The 23297-nt window shown below is 43.4% G+C and overlaps 1 protein-coding gene across 11 annotated transcripts in view; it reads left to right on the top strand.

Annotated features, from left to right (window-relative positions):
* The first annotated feature begins 322 nt into the window (after window positions 1-322).
* CENPC (centromere protein C) overlaps window positions 323-23297 on the top strand; it is a 69301-nt gene continuing 46326 nt past the window's right edge. For 3 of the 11 annotated variants that reach the window (XM_043545306.1, XM_043545311.1, XM_043545310.1), the window contains exons 1-7: window positions 351-629; window positions 8939-8985; window positions 11174-11238; window positions 11569-11666; window positions 15448-15538; window positions 15648-15930; window positions 16361-16567. In XM_043545306.1, coding sequence (XP_043401241.1) covers window positions 615-629; window positions 8939-8985; window positions 11174-11238; window positions 11569-11666; window positions 15448-15538; window positions 15648-15930; window positions 16361-16567 — 806 coding nt within the window. In that variant the 5' untranslated portion in view covers window positions 351-614. Of the gene's footprint in view, window positions 630-1761; window positions 1843-8419; window positions 8696-8938; window positions 8986-11173; window positions 11239-11568; window positions 11667-15447; window positions 15539-15647; window positions 15931-16360; window positions 16568-23297 lie in introns of those variants that run through there. The other 8 variants (XR_006290358.1, XM_043545309.1, XM_043545308.1 and 5 more) reach the window with 6 other exon arrangements.

The following is a 23297-nucleotide window of genomic DNA, read 5'->3' as shown; positions in this document are numbered from 1 at the left end:
GGTGGTGCAACAATGGGGCGAGGCGGGTGTGCACAGGCCGGGCACAATGGGGGCCTGTGGGGTGGAGGGATGGGCGGGGGTACGGGCGAGTGTGCCTGGGTGTGGGTACAGGCGGAGGGCGGGAGTACGTGCGCGTGTGCCTGGGGGGCGGGGGCGCGCGGAGGGCGGGGGCGGGAGTACGGGCGCGTGTGCCTGGGGGGCGGAGCCGGGAGTACGGGCGCGTGTGCCTGGGGGGCGGGGCGGGAGTACGGGCGCGTGTGCCTGAGGGGCGGGGCCGCGGGTGTGCCTGTGGGGCGGGTGTGCGAAGTAGCTCCCTGTCTCGACTCTGACCCCTCCCGGCTCGGGCCGCCGACTCTGTGGGAAAGAGAGGCTCGTGCGCAGGCGCAGCACCCCACCGGCAGGCGGCGAAGAGGGAACGCCTGTCTCTGACGCACGCCCCCGTTAACCAATGAGCGTTTCCCATCCCCTCCCTCAGCGGGAGCGCGTGCGCAGAGGAGGCGCCCCCGAGTTTTCAAATAGCCGGAGCGGCGAGGGGCGGCGCGCGCGGGCGCGCACGGGCGCGATCTGGTCCGGGAACGGCCGCGGCGCAGGCCTGGGGGAGCGCTGGAGCCGACATGGCGGAGCCGCTGGTGAGAGAGCCGGGTCCTCCCCCCGCGGCCGCATCATGGCTGCTCGCGCCGCCGCTCCCGCCTTGGGTGCGGGCTGAGGATGCTGCGGGGTGGTGGTTTCCAGGGCAGGGTGCTGGGCGGCGTTCGGGAGGGTGAATGTGGGGGTCCTACCAGGGCGTAGTGACTTCTTGGGTGTGTTACGGTGGCGCCCAGGAGCCCCCCCCCCCGCCCCCCCGGGGGTAGTCCGCGGTGGCAGGTGACGGAGCGAGGGGCGGTGGTCGCAGTGGGGGAGGGTGTAGGTTGGATGTCAGGAAACACGGTTTCACCGGGAGGGCGGGGAAGCCCTGGAATGGGTTCCCCGCGGCGGTGGCGGAATCTCCCTCCTTCGGGGTGTTTAAGGTCCGGCGTGACAGAGCCCTGGCTGGGGTGATTTAGTTGGGGTTTGGTCCTGCTTTGAGCAGGGGGTGGGACTAGATGCCCTCCTGAGGTCCCTTCCAACCCTGATCTGCTGTGATTAGGTGTATTATGGTAGCGCATAGGCGCCCCAGAGGGGGTAGTTATTTCTTAGCTGTGTTATGGTAGCGCCCAGGAGCCCCCTGGGGGGGGGTAGTTATTGCTTAGGTGTGTTAGGGTAGTGACCATGAGCCCCACTGGGGGTAATTATTTATTAGGTATTTTATAGTAGCGTCCAGGAGCCCCCCTGGGGGTAGTTATTTCTTAGATGTGTTATGGTAGTGCCCAGGAGCCCTCTCCGCATGCAGGTAGATATTTAGGTGTATTACAGCAGTGCCCAAGAGCCCTGGTCATAGGCCAGGGCCCCATTGTGCTAGGCATTGCACAGATACAAAACTTGCCCCCCCTTCCCTGTGGAGCTGGCTGACTGCCTAAGCGTACAACAGTGGGTAGAGCCAGTCATATGTGGGTCGGCTGTCCACTCTACCTGTGACACAGGCCAGCCCATCTCCCCTGCAGTCTCCTTCCTGTTGCAAGTGGGGTGATGCTGTCCTGTGTGATGGCAGCTGCCTGTTGCAAGCCAGGTGGATTTTCCTGGCTTCTTAGGGCTTGTCTACACTACCTGCCAGTTTGGCAGGCAGCGGGTAGTTGATTTATAGACGCGATAAATCGACCGCTGAGCGCTCTCCTGTCGGCTCAGGTACTCCACCAGAACAAGAAGCACAAGCGGAGTCGATGGGAGAGTGTCAGCTAGTCGACTTACCGCCGAGAAGACACCATGGTAAGTAGATCTAAGTATGTCGACTTCAGCTATGTTATTCACGTAGCTGAAGTTGCGTATCTTAGACGTTCCTCAGTGGTAGTGTAGACAAGCCCTCAGTCTCCTGTGCTGGGGCTCTTTGTCTCACCCAAGAGGACATTTGGGAAGTGCCTATCATCCAGACATTTAATGTACTCGATAATCTGTTTTCTAGTACTCTCTGCTACAGCAGGGTCCTCATTAAACTCAACAATTCCTAGCAGTTACTGCACACTGGGGTTATTGGAGAAGTTTCTCTCTGTGATTAGAATAGGAAATAACTATGGTAACTGGTGTATAATGGCAAATGTTGACTTGTTAATGGTGACCTGCAAAGGGTGGAAGGAAGTCTGTGTTCTTTATGATGCTTCTTTATGATGTACTTATTTTAAATATTAGAAATTCAGGTCTGGAACTATGTTGAAGAACCACGGGATTATGACATCACAAAAGACTGAAACCTCAGCAATTTAAATGGAATGGATTTTTAATGGTGACTTAAAAAAAAAGAAATTGTTCAAACCATTTATGAGAAAGAAAGTCTTTGCTGAAGTTCCAGAATTCCCAATTCTTTAGTTAAGGTGTGAGAGGTTTTCATACACATTTGAGATTACCAACAAGTTCTCCAGCAATTTCAGGGAAGGTCAGGCTTGACATTCTTAATATTTCTCGGGCTAAATAAAGAAAACATAAGCAGACCTTTTTTTGCTAAACTACTTTTTAGTCCTTTTTTAAGCAAGTGATTCATGAAGAAGCAAAAAATGGGCTCAATTAAAAAAAAATTTAAATTAAAAAAATCATTTGCAGTTCATTTTTAATGGTGACTTCTGTAGGTCAGTCTAAGTAATCATTCTGAGATGCAGACAAATGCTTTTTCCTGGAAGAGTTTATAGATTAATTACCAATAGCTTGTTCTACCATGGTATTACATATGTGTTTTAAACTTGATCTCTCACCACAGCACTGTTGTTAAGCAGGCTTCCATAGTGTAATACATGATTTCCTATCAAACTTAGTTTTACAGTAGTTGGATTTTGTGTGAACTTTGTGCTATTGTGTTTAAAGTTCCTCAGGCTGTTTTCCTCAGCTGTTAGAGAGTCTCATAAATGTTAAATATTCCTGTCTCCATTTTCTGGTAGCAGGTCCTGGACATAGCCTTCTAAGGACTATGAGAAACAGAATTAGCAACAAGTAAAATTTTCTCAAGCAATACCATATCCATAGTCTTCTGCTTTTCATGTGATACAGGTGGGATCTGCTCCAGATCTTAATGATGGCTTTGAGTTACCAGTAGCTGTACACTCAGATTCACAGGTCACATTTTGACCATTGTATCTCAGCTCCCTCTAAATCCTTCCCAACTGGTATCTTTCTAACCCGTTCAAGCAATGGAGCTCCCTGTTGGATCTGCACCTCTGCTGCTGGTTCCTGCTCTCTGATTTTACCAGACTTTGTTCCATGCATTAGACTAATAGCATTCTAGTCACTCATTATTATTTAAGAGATAACTTGTAACTTGTTCTTGATCCATCTGTATATTGGATTACTTGATCTGGACCTCCATAGAATCATAGAATATCAGGGTTGGAAGGGACCCCAGAAGGTCATCTAGTCCAACCCCCTGCTCAAAGCAGGACCAAGTCCCAGTTAAATCATCCCAGCCAGGGCTTTGTCAAGCCTGACCTTAAAAACCTCTAAGGAAGGAGATTCTACCACCTCCCTAGGTAACGCATTCCAGTGTTTCACCACCCTCTTAGTGAAAAAGTTTTTCCTAATATCCAATCTAAACCTCCCCCATTGCAACTTGAGACCATTACTCCTCGTTCTGTCATCTGCTACCATTGAGAACAGTCTAGAGCCATCCTCTTTGGAACCCCCTTTCAGGTAGTTGAAAGCAGCTATCAAATCCCCCCTCATTCTTCTCTTCTGCAGACTAAACAATCCCAGCTCCCTCAGCCTCTCCTCATAAGTCATGTGCTCTAGACCCCTAATCATTTTTGTTGCCCTTCGCTGGACTCTTTCCAATTTATCCACATCCTTCTTGTAGTGTGGGGCCCAAAACTGGACACAGTACTCCAGATGAGGCCTCACCAGTGTCGAATAGAGGGGAACGATCACGTCCCTCGATCTGCTCGCTATGCCCCTACTTATACATCCCAAAATGCCATTGGCCTTCTTGGCAACAAGGGCACACTGCTGACTCATATCCAGCTTCTCGTCCACTGTCACCCCTAGGTCCTTTTCTGCAGAAATGCTGCCTAGCCATTCGGTCCCTAGTCTGTAGCGGTGCATTGGATTCTTCCATCCTAAGTGCAGGACCCTGCACTTATCCTTATTGAACCTCATCAGATTTCTTTTGGCCCAATCCTCCAATTTGTCTAGGTCCTTCTGTATCCTATCCCTCCCCTCCAGCGTATCTACCACTCCTCCCAGTTTAGTATCATCCGCAAATTTGCTGAGAGTGCAATCCACACCATCCTCCAGATCATTTATGAAGATATTGAACAAAACGGGCCCCAGGACCGACCCCTGGGGCACTCCACTTGACACCGGCTGCCAACTAGACATGGAGCCATTGATCACTACCCGTTGAGCCCGACAATCTAGCCAGCTTTCTACCCACCTTATAGTGCATTCATCCAGCCCATACTTCCTTAACTTGCTGACAAGAATGCTGTGGGAGACCGTGTCAAAAGCTTTGCTAAAGTCAAGAAACAATACATCCACTGCTTTCCCTTCATCCACAGAACCAGTAATCTCATCATAAAAGGCGATTAGATTAGTCAGGCATGACCTTCCCTTGGTGAATCCATGCTGACTGTTCCTGATCCCTTTCCTCTCCTCTAAGTGCTTCAGGATTGATTCTTTGAGGACCTGCTCCATGATTTTTCCAGGGACTGAGGTGAGGCTGACTGGCCTGTAGTTCCCAGGATCCTCCTTCTTCCCTTTTTTAAAGATGGGCACTACATTAGCCTTTTTCCAGTCATCCGGGACTTCCCCCGTTCGCCATGAGTTTTCAAAGATAATGGCCAAGGGCTCTGCAATCACAGCCGCCAATTCCCTCAGCACTCTCGGATGCAATTCGTCCGGCCCCATGGACTTGTGCACGTCCAGCTTTTCTAAATAGTCCCTAACCACCTCTATCTCTACAGAGGGCTGGCCATCTCTTCCCCATTTTGTGATGCCCAGCACAGCAGTCTGGGAGCTGACCTTGTTAGTGAAAACAGAGGCAAAAAAAGCATTGAGTACATTAGCTTTTTCCACATCCTCTGTCACTAGGTTGCCTCCCTCATTCAGTAAGGGGCCCACACTTTCCTTGGCTTTCTTCTTGTTGCCAACATACCTGAAGAAACCCTTCCATGACTTCTCTGCTACTGCTTTTCTTGACAGTATAGTCTTGGGGGTTCATTGTTGCCTGGTGTCATAGCCAACAAATAGATTTGTGGTCAAGGCTCTGGTCCTGCAGTTGTTTCTCCATTAACATGATCACTGTTTGCTTTGAATCAGCTCTTGTACTGTCATTGGGTTTTGATGTTTGAGGAAGATTGCTTCATGTTAAGTGGTGGCTTTGATGTATACAGGATGCTGCTTTGTTGTATTCTTCACCTCAGAGCCCTTTGGATTTGTCTTGATGCGCGGCTGCTTTGGTTATTTCTTCACAGGATGTCATCCTTGTTCCTGTTTAGCTGGTGGAAGAATGGAAGTTCAGAGGCATTAAAGTGTCCACTGAGTGCAGTTTCGCATTCAGTCACCCCTAGGCTTGAGAGCTCTATTCATTGCTTGGGAGTCTAGTACAGTGTGATGCTGAGTGTTGGATGTGCCAGAAGATGTTATCAAGGACCCCATTAGGTTGAGACAGGAATACCTGAAATTCTATCTTAGGTCCCCCGAGAGACACTCTGCTAAAAGCTGTCCTGAGGCTGATCTAAACTGTTTTCAAAGTTGTCTACCTCAAAGCACAAACCTGTAATTTCTCTGCTGAGTGCTTGGATACTCTGCAGTAACATTACTCAGGTTGGCATAATCCCAGCAGTGCCATTTTGAAGCTTGTCTTGAAACAGTTTGTATCTTCATACAAGCTAAAAATCTCTTGTTTGAATAGTTTTTTGTGCATTAGCATTGGGGCTTTGTTCCTGTGACAGTTTGGGGGATCCGTATGTGCAATCTATTAATTCTTTTTGATGTTGGGGTCTTTTTATATGTATCTGTCAGTTTGCAGACTCCATTTATGATGTGTTTTTTACCTTGTCTGTTGTCCTGTTACCTCCATGCTGGACTTAAATTCCAAAGGTTGACGGCAAAGGGCTAATAATAGATGGTTCTTGATTTAAGTGCTCTCCCATTGACATGAATCATTCTAAACAATTGGCTGACTACTGTCCAGGAGAACTGGCTTGTCAGAGGAGAGAGCGCCTATCAATAAAGTGACCTGGTAAGTGTGTTGGATCACCTGAAGAGGCTGATCCAGGGGAAGGGACTTGTGTTAATTTAGATGGAATCAAGGTGTTAACATGACTCTGTAACTGTGGAACATTAAACATTGAGGGGGCCCCTCCTGGTTCTAGGGACTGGGCAATGGGTAACATTGTTGCAGCTCTTAGAAGTGGGGCTAGATACAAGATTTATCGACAGGCTGGTGTGTGACCAAGAAGAGGCGCTCTCGTAAAGCAGTGACAGCTCCAACCTAAGTGCTCTGAGGTAGTGAAATATCCAATAGCTCTCTTAATATACCATTGTTGCTACCTTTGATGAAGTAGCTTGTCATCTCAAGCAGCCTCTGACTACTCTGCCTTAAGACTTAAAATCTAATGGCAATGACTGAATACAAATAGTGCCAAAGACAACGCAGAAGAACTGCAGGACCAGAGTCATGACAATATACCTATGTGGTGTTAATCATAGGAATATTCTGGCAATTTTCTTCAGTCTCCTGCATGCCCATCCTAGCAATGTTACAAGCTCAGGGTTAAAAACACCAAGGACTTATTAGTGGAACAAAGCCGTCAACCCCCTTTTTGGGGGCGGGGGAGGGGGTTACCTCTCTGACCGGAAGAACCGTATTGAAATACTGTTTGTAGCCATTGATTCTTGCTTAAAAAGGACCTAGGTAGGAAGGTTCCAGAGCAGGGTGCCAGATTCACTTGGAGGAGAGGGTTGAATTCTGTTTAATTATGGTATAGATTCAGGATTCTCCACAGTAGAATTCACCGTGGAATACACAGTAGAATTCACTGATGCCAGCAGGAGATTTATACAGCTTGAGAGAAGAATATTGTATTTGTTCAGTGCTTTATTGTTGCATTAATTGTCAGTGAGAAAATAAGCTCCCCTTTAAACCCACTGCTATTTCTACCTTTTGTTTCTGTTTCTTCCCCATCTTCATTTCCCTGTTTCTCTCTTCCTTCCCAGTTTGAGAGTCTTTCCTGTTCTTTTCTCTTCAGCAACTCTTAGTTCCCAGCCCAATGAGCATCCTCTCCCCTTCTCCATTCCATCCACTAAATACTCCTGGGGGAATTCTGCACCAAAAAATTAAAACTTCTCCACACAGTATTTTAAAATTCTGCAAAATTCTGCTTATTTTATTTGTCAAAATAATACAATATAATCACACCAATTTCAATTATTTTGGTAATTTATTTCAAAATACTTGTCAGCAAGAATGTAACAATACAGAGAACAAAAAAGATTCAGGAAATGTTTTTTGACAAATAGATTCCTTCCTGGGCATATTAATACAGAACTCTGAGTAATAATTCATTTAAACTACAGTATAAAACTGTGTTTCCTGCACCCCGCAGAAGAAGTGCAAAGGCTTGGAGGAGTCAGGGGTAACGGAGGAGCTGAGGGAGAGAGAAGTAATTGCTGGGAAGGAGCCTGGGTATGAACTTGAAGTGTTGTTGGGTATGGGTGGGAAAAATATGGAACAGGTTTTTGAGGGGGGCTGGGAGGGATTATTGCGGAGTATCCCCAGGCAGATCCTGGCTGACTCCTAGTCTCTCCCTTCAGTCAGGCACATCTGCCCCTGTCCCCATGTGTCTCTGCCATCCTCCTTCCCCCCCGTATCTCTGCACCCCCTCAGCCAGTCCCCTCCCCATATCTCCCCGTGTCCCTGCATCCGCTGTCCTCATGTGCATCTGTGCCCACGCACAGCCATCCCCCTGTAGCACTGCACCCCCTACCACTCTGCCCATGTGGCCCTGCACCTCCTCCCTCCGCATGGCCCTGCGCCTCCACTCCCATTCATCCCCCTTCCCCAGTCTGCCCTCCCCCACTAGCCCTTATGAGCCCCTGTTTGTGACTCCCCCAGCAGTCCCATGTTGTCTGTTTCCCTATTTCCCCTGTCTCCTGACCTGGCCCGACAGGCGTTGTGAAGAAGCCAGGCTCTTTCTCTTCCCTGTCCTGGCTGGGAATGCAGCTGTGGCCCGAGGTGGGGAGCAGGACTGGGTGCGGGGCCGGGAGCTGGGGCTGGCTTGCTGCGCTCGTCTGAATGGTCTCTTTGCCCCCTTAGGGAGATGCACCCCACACTTTTGGGACCTTCTGGATTAAACTATTTAAATGACACTTCAGTGCCAACATTAAGATGATGCTCCAATCAGATCGATAGAAGACATGGGAGTTCACCCGTTTGAGTCATTGTTTCATGCCGTCTATAGACTCAGGGAGACATTGTTCATTTAGAAAACATTCATTGTTCATTTAGAAAAATTATGTCTGCAGTCATGATGACTAGAAAGTTTTTTTTAAAATGAAAGCTTAGATTCTGGAGAACCTGAATGTCATGTGTGTCATGTAATTAAATCATGCTGTCTGGATGCTTTACACCCCTATTTTAGAGGTAAGCTGAGTTACTGGCTATTGGTATACATGTATCCCCAAGTGTGGGTACAGCTACCAGTACTGTAGAGGGCCAAAAAGCATCAGCTAAGGGATGCTTTCACACCAGCACAAAACCAAAGCCTGGGAATCCTCTGGACTGATGTACTCAGGGAACAAGAATTAGTTAAATAATTTCAATTTCTTTTCTTTTTCGAGAAGTATCATGTTTGATAATAAGAAATTGACTTTTGTTTTTTAACAGAATCATTTAAAAAATGACTACAGAGCAAGATTCTGCAACGGAGAAGGGTAATTAATTTGTGCTTGCATTTTAAATTTTAATTCTTAGATACTGACCACTTGTGAAAGTTATGTTGGTTTATATCAGTAGGTTAATATCATAACTGCAGTCTATCAGCTATATCCCTTTAAATTGGTTATCAAATTTGCTTTGTGTTTTGCTTTTATTTTTGTGATGTGGCTATGTGGAAGTTAAGATTTTAAATACTAAAGTAGTGATACTGAAAGCATCTCATTTTCCCCCCCTCTTGGATGTCATGGACAGTTGAGCAATCGTCAGTTAAACAGAGTATTCGAAGGTGGACATGGACAAGTGAGTGCATGGTTGGTCACTCAGAAGTCAGTTAATGCCAGTGTTTAGGTTGTGTACATAACCTTAATCTTGCTTTTTGCTTCTTAGCTACTACAGTACCCCATCCAGAAACTCTTTGATTTGCCTCTGGGTAAGAGGGTGAGTGAAGGTAGGGCCTGTTGATACTCCCTTCTCTGGCCCCAGGATCTTTTCGGAGCATTGATTTCAGCCACCCCAGGTTGGATAGAGGTCTTGGTGGTGAGGGTGGAGGACTTGCAGGCGTCTCTTACCAAGCTATTTGTCAAAGTGCTATTGGAAGGGGGTGGATGCTGGCAGTTCTGGAGCAGGAAGCTCAGTGCTCACTTCAGGGACAGACCTGCTGTGCTTTCACTGATTTTTACTTGATGGGGGGAAATTTCTGTTTCCGTTCCCTTGTCTATCCTAGCTTCCAAATGCGGATGGGGTTACAATTGTGCAGTCTCATCTGCACCCCCACCAGCTGACCCTCCCATTTTTTCCTGAAAGTTGCATGTTTTTCTCCTAATTCCCTCATCTGACTCCTGCTTCCTATGGTTCAGGGGGAAAAATCCTTCTGTTAATCCCTGCTGTTTCCCCTCTGAGGGAAAAGGCAATGTTCCATCCTGAAGTTAAATTAGACTTATGTGTGTATGAGGAAGAGGTGGGAGGTAGCCGGAAGTGCTCCTTTTTTCCTTTCCTTCCCACACCTTAGGGCTGCCACCCCTGGTTCAGTTAGTTGCTGCGATCCCTGATGACTCCTTCCTAGCTGATGCAGGACTCATAGGGTGGGCAGGTTGGCTTTTGCCTGCAGAAAGGAAAAAGACAATAGGGGATGCCTAAAAATTAATGAAAGTTATTTTAATTTTGTTTTTAACAGTGACAAATGTCAATGAGTAGAACTGCACTACGAGGTTGTTCTTGCAATCTTAACTTTGGCTTTTCCAACTTCTGAGTGTTTACACCATGCAACTATAGTGTTTCCAACCTAGCTTTTTCAGTTTCACAACTGGAAATATTTGGCTAGGCACCACAGAAATGGCCTAACGCATTGTAGGCAGTAGGAAGCCCTCTCTTGCTCTCACCATAGCTAGTCTACTGGGTAAAGCCCCTTACAGAATTTTCAGGTATACTTCATTGGCCTTTGTGCACCTTAACAGTTTTCAGGAGTTGTTCCTCAATCTATTCCTCCACTGCAAGTTCCACTGGGGACCTTATTCAGCCCCTTCACACCTTAGTTTCGGCAGGAGCCATTTCCCTCTTTGTAGTTGTCCCTGCTAATTCGCAGTAATACATTTTGTTATTGTACTATGCATTTAAGTCCCACATGTATATGCTGGGAGTCCACTTTTAGGTGCACACTTTCTTACCTTAGTGAAAAAATCTACCCTACTTGCCTAATATCTGATTTTTAAAAACTTGTGACATATTCATTTTGGAAAAACAATTTGTTCCTGTCCTCTAGGCAGTGATACCCAATGAGGGCTGCTCTCATGCCAGATTTCACCTCTCATTTTCAAACTGTTTTACCTGTATGGCAGTTTAGGAAAAAAGTTGTAAATTTTGTTCTATGGGAAGAAGACATTCCTTCACTCCGCTCACAGTCAACATTGGTTGAGCTGTTTTCCCTTGAATTTAAAAAAAACACAACCCAAGACAAAAAAACCAACCAAAACACTCCATGCAGAAAGTTAAGCATGGTAAATGAAAAGTTTACAGGAAGTTATGAACTAATGGAAATAGCGTTGACACTGTCAACCATTACGTAATGTTGAGCATAGTGCTTGCTGCTGCATATGCTGAGATAAACAGGCTACGTACAAATTTTAAGTGGGTAACTTTTTACTGCAAATGATTCTTTCAATGTATTTTTTTCCTTCTTCCCTCTAGAAAACAACAGATTAATGTACAGCCAGGCCAAAATGTACTGAAAATTATACGAGATTGTTTTGAAAGTAAGCTTTTAACTTTTGTCTGTAATTTTTATCTTTGATTTATCTTTTTATGAGCAAGTCGTAACACTCTCCTTAATCTCACGTAGTGGAAAAGGCGTAGTTGTATAAGCAGTTTGATTTTTCATGTAGCATGTTTATAGCGTAATGCAAAAAAATGCAATGATCTTTCTAAAAATACGTGGAAACTGCACTATAACCTGTTACATAAACTATATCTTTCCCTGTTGACTGGATTTTTTCCTCTCAAATTCTGAGTAAATCATATTTTTTAAAACATGCAAGCTATGTACTATTCCATTCATCTTGTTACATTTAGTTTTTTCTTTTTAGATTGTGTTAGTGATTCTACAATAAATTCTCCAAGCATAACACATTGCTCAACCCCTGTCATTTTTAAGCAAAAGGAGGATTTATTACTGAGCAAAGAGGTAAGTTAGTTATATTAACAATGTAACTGTTTGGTGTGGGGAACAGTTTCCCTTCAGTGTGTATTTGTTCCACATTGGACAGTTTTATACATGCACCTCTTGATGTATACAGTCTGTACATTTTCTTTACATTTGTGGCATAATTTAGCCCTCTATTGCAGGGGTTCTCAAACTTCATTGCACCGTGACCCTCTTCTGACAACAAAAATTACTACATGACTCCAGGAGGGGGGACCGAAGCCTAAGCCAACCCAAGCCCTACTGCCCTGGGTGTGTGTGTGTGGGGGGGGGGGGCAGCAAAGCCTGAGCCTCACCGCTCTGGGCGGGGGCCAAAGGTGCACCTCAAGGCCTTCAGCCCCAGGCATGGTGCCTGCAACCTGAACCCTGCTGCACAGAGCTGAAGCCCTCGGGCTTTGGCTTTGCCCCTGGGCAGTGGGGCTCGTGATTCAACCCTGGGCCCCAGCAAGTCTAAGCTAGCCCTGGCGACCACATTCAAAGGGGGTCCCAACCCACAGTTTGAGAACCGCTGCTCTGCTGTAACGGTTGATAACATTATTTCCCTCAGTTGTCATCGTAAAACAATTTGGGCATATTCTCTATCTCCCTGCTCCATCCTTTTTCTCATAATAGTTTACCCAGCTTTCATTCCTGATAACTTTCTCTGGTAATCTTTCAGGTTCAAATTTCCCTTGAACTTCTGCTTCTCTTGTCACCCTTCCAGCTTCAGCTGTTGGTCCCACTAAACTTTTTACAATTAAAACTCCCACTGCTGCAAAAAGCAATGAATGATTGCTTGGTTACCCACTGCTGGTTGGTAGGGCTAGCTTGCACCCTAATGCAAAAGAATACAATTGTGTTTATTAGATCTTTCTTTGTGTTGTTCTTCCCAGCAATCAAATGGAAGTAGTATAATTGAGGCATTGAAGGATGATGCTTGTATAAAAGGCGCTTGTTAGCTCATAATCTTCAGTTGTTTGTAAGAGGTAGAGTAGTTCACTTTCTAGCTGGCTTCGTAGAAACAGAAAGTCTTGGCCCTGTGATTGCACCTGTCTGAGTAGTCTCTGCTACAAAGGGGTCAAGCTGCAGTCTCTTGGGGTACGTCTATACTGCAATAAAAGTCCCGCAGCCAGCTCGCATCAGGTGACACGGGCTCATGGAGCTTGGTCTGTAGGCCATAAAATTGCAGTCTAGATGTTCAGGCTCAAGTCTAGGCTCTGAAACCCTGCGAGGAGGGTGGGTCTCGGAGCCTGGGCTCTAGCCTGAGCCTGAATGTCTACACTGCAAATTTTAGCCCTGCAGCCCAAGCATCGCAAGCCTAAGTCAATTGACCTGACTGTGAGACTCAGTGCCCTGGGTTTTTTTATTCCAGTGTAGGCATACCCATCGTTTGTTACCAATATTGTGCATATTTCAGGTTTTCAACGGAGACAGCTCATTGTAGGGGTCCTATATTTATCAGAACAAGTGCTTCTGTATGTGTGTGGTCTGCTAAGATGTTTATATGGCCCCTATCAGCATCCTATCCAGTTGCTTTACAGGTATTAATCAGTTTATCCTCACAACACCACTGATTAAGGAGGTGTCATAAATATAAAGAGAAGGGTAGCCACCTTTCTGTGTATAGTGCTATAAAATCCCTCCTGGCCAGAGGCAAAATCCTTTAATCTGTAAAGGGTTAAGAAGCTAAGGTAACCTCGCTGGCACCTGACCCAAAATGACCAATGAGGGGACACGATACTTTCAAATCTGGAGAGGGGGAAAAGGCTTTTGTCTGTCTGTGTGATACCTTTGCCGGGAACAGATCAAGGATGCAAGCCCTCCAACTCCTGTAAAGTTAGTAAGTAATCTAGCTAGAAAATGCATTAGGTTTTCTTGGGTTTGGCTTGTAAATTTGCTGTGCTGGAGGGAATGTGTATTCCTGTTTTTGTGTCTTTTTGTAACTTAAGGTTTTGCCTAGAGGGATTCTCTGTTTTGAATCTGACTGCCTGTGAGATTATCTTCCATTCTAATCTTAAAGTGTTTCTTTTATCTTCGTTTTGTTCTTCTAGTAAAGTTCTGTTTTTTTTAAGAATCTGATTGGGTTTTTAGGGTCCTAAGAAACCCAAGCTGGTCTGTGCCTAACTTGTTGATTCTCAAGCCTCCCCAGGAAAGGGGGTGTAAGGGCTTGGGGAGGGGGGGGAATAGCTGGGGGAAGAGGAACTCCAAGTGGTCCTTTTCCCCGGTTCTTTGTTAAAGCGCTTGGTGGTGGCAGCATACCCTAGTCCAAGGGCAAAGATTTTGTGCCTTGGGGAAGTTTTTAACCTAAGCTGGTAGAAATAAGCTTAGGGGGTCTTGAATGCGGGTCCCCACATCTGTACCCCAGAGTTCAGAGTGGGGAAGGAACCGTGACAGGAGGTATCCCTTATTTTACTCCTGAAGACCTGGGGTGCATAGCAGGGTTGGTAATAATCATGACTTTAAAAAAAATCAGTAATAAAATTTTGTTTAAATCATGATCTTTAATTACATTTTTTTCAAATTTAAGACATTTTATTTATATGTTAGCACTTCCCTTTTTATAGTCTTACTAAATTACTAAAGTAGATGTTACACTTTAATTAGCTTCTTGCTCCTTAGGGGAGTTTCAAATTTTACACAGGTTTTTTTTTGTACTAAGAAATTTCACACTTAACAAGCTTATCTATGCTGAAAAAGACAAGTTAGCTCCACTTAACATTTTGACTGTGAGAATAATACAAACTCAAGCAAAAAATTGATAAGCGAATAGCCCGTCCTATATTTGCACCCAATAACACCTTCTGATACATTTAACTTCCACAAATCAATAAAACTGAAATGCTTTGACCAGGCAGTAATAGTCCATCATGATTTGTATTTTGAAGTCATTGGGACTTTTACTTTTAAGGTACCCAGGTGCTTTTGAAAATCCCACCCTTAGTAGCTTAACTTTAGACTCCAATTTTTAAAAATTTTGGCCTGTATTTTAAAAAGTTCACAATAACTTTGTTAATGTATTAAAATTTATTTAATATATTGTATTTTCATTGTGAAGCAGTTTTGTTTTAAACCAACAAAGATTTTATGGCACTTAATTTTTTTATTAAAAACAATCTAATTTTAATTTCTGATTTTGCAGTCATTTATGCATATTGTCTAATTTTGCACACCTGATTAGTCCCACTGAAGTCAATGGAATGATTCAAGTAAAGTTACAAACCTGCTTAAAAATTTGCAGGGTCAGGGCCTTAATTTTCAGTATTTTGAATTGGTTATAGCAGTTTTGTAAAAATCAAAAGATTCTCCATCCGCAGTGGTATTAACACCTCTCTTCCTCAGCATTTATAATTTAGTTTATTATATATTAAACTAAAGTTTCAATAGCACAGATTTTCAAATTAGTTTTTACAAAGCCTCAATGTGATTCATGTGAGTGATTTTTTTAAAAAAGTGATTTAAATCCATTACTTACATCAGCCTACATGGATGCAGAGGATAAATAACTTGCTCAGCATCTTATAGAACTAAGAATTGAACCGTGGTGAGAGGCTTGAAGTGGTTTAATTACTTGAATGTTTTATCATTTTACTGGCATTTTTAAAGGACTGGAAATGTAAGTATTAAATTGTGATGAGAATCTGCTTTTAAATGATTTTAAATAAGATTATGGTCAGAAAATAGGTATGTAATGTGAGGATTTATATTTGTTAATATTTTTACTGTTGTATCATAACAAACTTTCTTCTTTTCTACCTCTCCCGCTGTTCACTGTCAAACATTACAGTTAAATTCAGGTTTATTTAACTCTGTGAAGAAGACGTTTAAGTCTACATCCTCTGTAGATGCATCACCAGTAAAATCAATCAGCTGTTCAGGTTGGTGCTGCTATCATTTAATTGTTAAATTTTGGGGGTAATTATTTCTTGGAATTTTTATACTGTTTTTTGAGGTGAAAACACTAATGCTGTTTAATATCTATAACAGGACAGTCAGCTGAAGCACATCAGAAAGCTATAGCACTTGAGAACATAGTTGGCTCTAACAAAAAAGAGGGGTGTGTATTAAAAGAAGATACAAGCTCAAGTGAAGATGATCTTTTTGATGCTGGTAATCCTGTTGGTTCTAACAAGAAAGCAAGTAGTATATTAAAAGATGTTGAAAGATCAAGCCAAAGCCCTGCTGGCATCTTTGATACTGATGAGGATAATTATGAGGTCATTGGATCACCTGTTCTTCTTGTTGAGGAAGCAGAAACATCTGTACACCTGTAAGTTGCTTCGTTTGCTAAATCTACAGAAGAAATGTTTGAAAATTCTACTGTATAGCAATCTTCAGTGCTCACAGTAAAATTTAAGTCAAGAGGTAGTGATTCAAATGAGACTTGTGTGGGTATTGGAGAGCCCTGGTTCCTTCCAAATTTGTTTTTGCAAACCCACTTCAAGTTATCAGACATGGTAGAAGAAATTAATGTTAGACTCTACATCACAGTGTCACAGAAACAGAAATGTAGAGCTGCTAAAATAGTCACCTGCAAAACTATATTTTAAGTTGCTTGACAGAATGTTTGCTCTTAGCACAATATATTTTCATAACTTTTTAAAGAAATATCATGTAAACTGAGGAGGATCTAGGAAGAAACTTAAAGTACATTTAGAGATTAACCGTATCAGATCTAAATACTATTTTTTTACATATAGATTAAGTCTTGATGAAAAAGCAACTCTAGCAGTGATGAAGAGACAGACAGAAGTTCGAAGGTCAGAACAAGGTCCTCAGGCAAGGACAGAAGAGCAGATAGTTCCAGTGGAAAGAGCAAAATGTGTTACTGGACCTTCTGAACAGGAAAAGAAGTCGCTTTCTTCAGCATTCTTAAGGGCTGTGACAACAGGAACTGTTGAAAAAAGGTGCATTGAAGTAAAACTTAATTGTTAGCAAGTAATTAACACAATCTCAAATATTGTAGCAACAAATTTATCCAATACTGAATGATGTATTAGAGCAGTCCATCTGATTACTAAAAATAATCAGAAAAATGATCATTGGAAATAATGGCAGTTAGTGTTTTTAAGGTGCCCAAAAAGCCACAATTGAGGAAAAAGGCCATAGTGGTTTAAAAATGGACAACATTTAGAGGGGAAGTGAAGGCAGATATAAAAAGTGTGATATATAACAAATGGAAGGAAGGGGAAGTTGATAGTAGTGAATATAAATCAGAAGGTAGGAATGGTATAAAATTGATAAGGGGAGCAAAGGGGCACAAAGCAGAAATCTATGGCCAGTGGAGTTAGGGACAATAAGAAGGAGTTTAAGTATATTGGGAACAAAGAGTCCTAACTATGGTATTAGTCCATTACTAGTTGGAAATGGTAGAATTATCAACAGTAATGCAAAAAAGGCAGAAGTGTTAAATAAATATTTCTGTGCTGTATTTGGGGAAAAAGCAGTTGCTCTCCATAAATAACACTCTTTCCATTTGTATCTCAGAAGAGTGTTAAACAGTAGCTACTAAAGTTAGACACATTTTTAAATCAGCAGGTCCAGATAACTTTCATCCAAGAGTTTTAAAAGCTGGCTGAGGGGATTACTGGACCATTAATGCTGATTTTCAGTAATTCTTGGAGCACTGGGGAAGTTCCAGAAGACTGGAAGAAAGCTATTGCTGTGCCAACATTTAAAAAAGGGCAAATAGGATGACCTGGGTTATGATAGATCTGTCAGTCTGCCATTGATCCTGGGAAAGATAATGGAGCAGCTGATACAGGACTTGATATTAATAAAGAATAAAAGGAGGGTAATGTAATTAATTCCAATCAACATGTGCTTATGGAAAATAGATCTCATCAAACTAACTTGATATCTTTTTTCATGAGATTACAAGTTTCGTTGATAAAGGTAATGGTGTTGATGTAATATACTTGGACTTCAGTGAAGTGTTTGATTTAGTACCGCATGGCACTTTGATTAAAAAACTAGGACAATATAAAATTAACATGGCATCCATTAAATGTATTAAAAGGTATCTAACTGATAGGTCACAAAATGTATTTGTAAATAGGGAATCATCACTGAACAGGTGTGTTTCCATTTTTAGTCCTATGTTGTTTTACATCTTTATTAATGACCTGGAGAAAACATAAAATCATTACTGATAAAGTTTGAGATGACACAGATTGGGGGAGTGATAAACAATGAAGAGGACAGGTCTTTGAGAGAGAGCGATCCAGATCTGTTCGTAAGCAGGGTGCAAGCAAACAATATGTGTTTTGATGTGGCTAAATGTAAATATGTACATTTAGGAACAAAGAACTTACGTAGGCCATACTTACAGGATGTGGGACTCTGTTCATCATTCATCAGTGATTCTGGAAAAGATTTGGGGGTAATGATAGCTAATCAGCTGAACCTGAGCTCCCAAACTAGATCAAAGTTGTCCTTTTTGGCCTCCGAAGCTATGAATCTAAGTCGTAATTCTGACATTACACATGGACTCCTCCTGAGGGTTGAAATGACATAGAATTCTTCCGCCGACGTGCACAGGCAGAAATTGTGGAAAAACAACCTCACTTGCCTCATAACCTAAGTCGTGCAGAACGCAATGCCATCCACAGCCTCAGAAACAACCCTGACTTTATAATCAAAGAGGCTGATAAAGGAGGTGCTGTTGTCATCATGAAGAGGTCTGACTACCAAAAGGAGGCTGTCAGACAACTCTCCAATACCAAATTCTACAGGCCAATTTCCTCAGATCCCACTGAGGAATACACTAAGAAACTGCACCATCTACTCAGGACACTCCCTACACTAACACAGGAACAAACCAACATATCCTTAGAGCCCCGACCGGGGTTATTCTATCTACTACCCAAGATCCACAAACCCGGAAATCCTGTACGCCCCATCATCTCGGGCATTGGCACTCTCACTGAAGGACTGTCCGGATATGTGGACTCTCTACTCAGACCCTACACCACCAGCACTTCCAGCTATCTCTGTGACACCACTGATTTCCTGAGAAAACTACAATGCACTGGTGATCTTCCAGAAAACACCATCCTAGCCACTATGGATGTAGAGGCTCTGTACACAAACATCCCACACACAGATGGAATACAAGCTGTCAGGAACAGTATCCCTGATGATGCCACAGCACAACTGGTTACTGAGCTCTGTGACTTTATCCTCACACAATTATTTCAAATTTGGTGACAATATATATATACCTCCAGACCAGTGGCACCGCTATGGGCACCCGCATGGCCCCACAATATGCCAACATTTTTATGGCTGACCTGGAACAATGCTTCCACAGCTCTTGTCCACTTTACACCCCTTCTCTACCTATGGTACATTGATGACATCTTCATCAGCTGGACCCATGGGAAGGAAACCTGGGCAACGATCCATCACTTTCACAGGCCTTGGGAGGCAGGCCAGTCTTAGCCCACAGACAGCCCGCCAACCTGAATTATGTTCTCACCAGCAACTACACACCGCACCATAGTAACTCTAGCTCAGGAACCAATCCATGCAACAAACCTCGATGCCAACTCTGTGCACATATCTACACCAGCAACACCATCACAGGACCTAACCAGATCAGCCACTCCATCGCTGGTTCATTCACCTGCACGTCCACCAATGTAATCTACGCCATCATGTGCCAGCGATGCCCCTCTGCTATGTACATTGGCCAAACTGGACAGTCCCTACGTAAAAGGATAAATGGACACAAATCAGATATTAGGAATGGCAATATACAAAAACCTGTAGGAGAAGACTTCACCCTCCCTGGACACACAATTGCAGATTTAAAGGTAGCCATCCTGCAGCAAAAAAACTTCAGGACCAGACTTCAACAAGAAACGACAAAAGGAGTTTCTCCTCCCTTGGTGTTCACACCTCAACTGCTAGAAGAGGGCCTCATTCTCCCTGATTGAACTAACCTCGTTATCCCTAGCCTGATTCTTGCTTGCATATTTATACCTGCCTCTGGAAATTTCCACTACATGCATGCGACGAAGTGGGTATTCACCCACGAAAGCTTATGCTCCAATACATCAGTTAGTCTGTAAGGTGCCACAGGACTCTTTGCTGCTTTTACTGATCCAGACTAACACGGCTACCCCTCTGATATTTGATTTTAGTAATTGTTTTGTACATTTATTTCCATCTATGATTCTTGGGTTACCAAAATTTGAGTTATCTAACATAAAAATCGGTAGCATTTGAAACTGCTGTGCAGTTGAAATCTTGAACAGGTTTGAGACTCTGGCAGAGAATACTGATGCTGAATTGATGTCACTATGACTGTCATTGGTCTCAGAAAAAGAGCCAGCAAGCCCTAGGTCTGTTAATACTTTAACCATCTGTAATGATGCTGGTTCTGGTGGGACCCAACTGAGTGTGCCAATTCAGGACAAATTGCTTAAATCAGGGCAGTTAGAGCCCAAGGCTGGGGTTTCTGTGCACACCAAGGCAAACCAAACTAGCCAGACAGAGAAGACTTTGGTTTTACCCCACTGGCTAACCACAAGTCACACAAGCAATTCCCCTAGATACTCCATTTTCCCAGTATCACCACCAGTGCCACTCATTATGGGGACAAATGGTTATGAAAACCAATATCCCAGTAAAAGAAAAAAGGTTCTCTCAATCCCAAAGGACCAAGCCCCCAGACCCAGGCCAATATACAAATCAGATCTTACCCACAAATCACGCTGTTGCCAATCCTTTAGAATCAAAATCTGAAGGTTTATTCATAAAAGGAAAAAGATATAGATGAGAGCTAGAATTGGTTAAATGGAATCAATTACTTACAGTAATGGCAAAGTTCTTGGTTCAGGCTTGTAGCAGTGATGGAATAAACTGCAGGTTCAAATCAAGTCTCTGGAGTACATCCACTGCTGGGATGGGTCATCAGTCCTTTATTTAGAGTTTCCAGTTGTAGCAAAGACCTTCCACAGGCAAGAAGCAGGATTGAAGACAAGATGGAGGTGAGGCATCAGCCTTTCATAGTCTTTTCCAGGCGTAAGAACACCTCTTTGTTCTTACTGTGGAAAATTACAGCAAAATGAAGTTTGGAGTCACATGGGCAAGTCCCTGCATACTTTGCTGAGTCGCAAGGTGTATCTGCCTTCTCTGAATGGGTCAGTTGTATAGCTGATGGTCCTTAATGGGCCATCACGCAGGCTAGGCAGAGCTGACACCAACTTGTCTGGGGTGTCACCCAGAAGCACAGCATAAGTTTGAAATACAGACAGTATAGAGCATTCATAACTTTAACGACAAAAATGATACACACATATAGACAGCATAATCATAACTAGCAAACCATAACCTTGTCTTAGGCACCTTATTTGACCCACTTTATACAAGATTTGGTGCCGCTACAGGACCTTGGTTGCAACAATGATCTATATGGTCCCAGATTATGTCAATAACATCACACCATCATTGACCAGTGTCACACGGGTCATTTGAGAGATGATATGGTTATGTATTGTAAGCGAAGTGGCACTTGTTTAAAAAAAAAAAAGCAGCAATACATGCTAACTGCAAAACTTTTATGGAAGCCAAAGCCATCGCACTGGAGAAAGCTACCAGGAGCAACATTGTCTCTGTGTTTAAATGCTTGAGTGACCTCGCAGACAAAAAGGGTCATTCACTCAGTGAGGTCAACTCCAGTTCTTGTCAGCTAATCAGTACAGAGGCAGAGTGCATGACATTTCAGCTAGCTGCTAAATGCACCCACAGTTTCTTTGGACCCTGACAGAAGAACATAAGAACGGCCATACTGGGTCAGACCAATGGTCCATCCAGCCCCGAATCCTGTCTTCCAACAGTAGCTAATGCCAGGTACTTCAGAGGGAATGAACAGAACAGGTAATCATCAAGCGATTCATCCTCTGTTGCCCATTCCCAGCTTCCGGCAAACAGAGATTAGGGACACTTCAGAGCATGGTTTTGCATTTGTGCCATCCTTGCTAATAGCCATCGATGGACCTATCCTCCAGGAACTTACCTAGTTCTTTTTTGAACCATATTATAATCTTGGCCTTCACAACATCCTCTGGCAAGGAGTTCCACAAGTTGACTGTGTGTTATGTGAAGAAATGCTTTATTTTAAAAAACCTGCTGCCTATTAAAATGACATGAAGGCTGCTGCTCAGTTGACCCATTCTGCACAACTTGATCCTAGCAAATTCACTAATAATGAAATCCAAAGAGATGTAAAGAAGGCTAAGGGGAAATAAGGTGGCAGAGACCTGGAATTCCTGCAGAACTGTTAAAAATGTCCTGGCTTCAAACGCTGTTCAGTATCATCTGGAGAACAGAGTCTGTCCCATCCGACTGGCAAAAAGGCATTATTTTACTGCTTTGGAAATGTAAAGGCAGCAAATGAGACTATTGTAACTATTGTGGCATTACTCTTCTGTCTGTCCTGGGGAAAAATTTTGTTTCTGTTTTGTTGGTCTGAGCTGCTGATATTTTGAGGAGCAAGCGAAGACTATAACAAATTGGCTTTAATCCTGGCAGTTTCATGATGGAGCAAATCTTCATGCTGTGCCATTTTATCGAGAAGATTTGAGAATCCAGGTGCCTTATTTACACTGTGTTTGTGGATATTAAAGCCACCTTGGAGTCTGTTGACAAAGTATTGCTTTGGCTGAACTTGAAAACTTGCAGTCCTTTCTTAAAAGCTCTGTAGAATGTTCCATCTGCTAGATGACTCCTCAAGCTACATTCTTATAAATGAGGGGAAAACCCACCTTTTGCATTAGGTCAGGCATTTGACAGGGATACATTGCTGCCCAGAACTCTCCAGTGCCGTTACAGGCTCTGTGCTTGATCAGAAACTAAGTAAATACATTTTAGGCATATGCCTTGATGACAAGAACCTCACTGACCTTGATTTTGTCAACGACATAGCGCTAGTCATCAAATCAACGGACAAACTAGTTGAGGCACTTAAAGCCTTGGAAAGCTCAGTGGCAAATATCAGCCTGAAAATTAGTTGGCGGTAAAACCAAAATTCTAGCAGTCAGCAATTTCAAACACACTGCGGGCTCCAGCATCTTGGTGGGTGAACACCCAGTTGATATAGTCTGTGATTTCACCTACCTCAGCTCTGTTGCTGATAACATGAATGGTATCAAGAAAACTTGAAACCTGCACTGCAAAAGTGTTGTTAGTAATGGGGCACCTTATCAAGAATGTCTTTTGCCAACTGAATAGTGTTTTTAAGTAGAGAGGCGAAGCTGGTGGTCCGTATTCTGACCTGTCTTACTGAAATATGGTCCTTCCCTGTCAAGATTGAAAAGAAGTTGGACACAGTTCAGATGAAGCATCTCCGAACGATCGAAAACATCAAAGGGTATGAATTCAAGTCGAATGAAGAGATCCATTTTCTAACTAAACAGGTTCCGCTCACCCAAACGGTTGCCCAGTGCTCTTTAAGGTAGTATTGTTATCTGCTCTGAATGCCTACTGACTTCCCTGAGAATAATCTTCAACTTTGTCCCAATGAAAGCTGGGACGAAAAGACCCCTGGGAAAACCTAGAACATGATGGCTGGTGGGTGTCAACAGACATCTGTTCCTCATTGGCATCTTACATGGTAACATGCCAGATTTG

This window comes from Chelonia mydas, chromosome 4 (genome assembly GCF_015237465.2).
Source record: "Chelonia mydas isolate rCheMyd1 chromosome 4, rCheMyd1.pri.v2, whole genome shotgun sequence".
Lineage (NCBI taxonomy): Eukaryota > Metazoa > Chordata > Testudines > Cheloniidae > Chelonia > Chelonia mydas.
The sequence above is the reverse complement of the archived record's forward strand: the minus strand, read 5'-3'. Positions and strand labels throughout refer to the sequence as shown.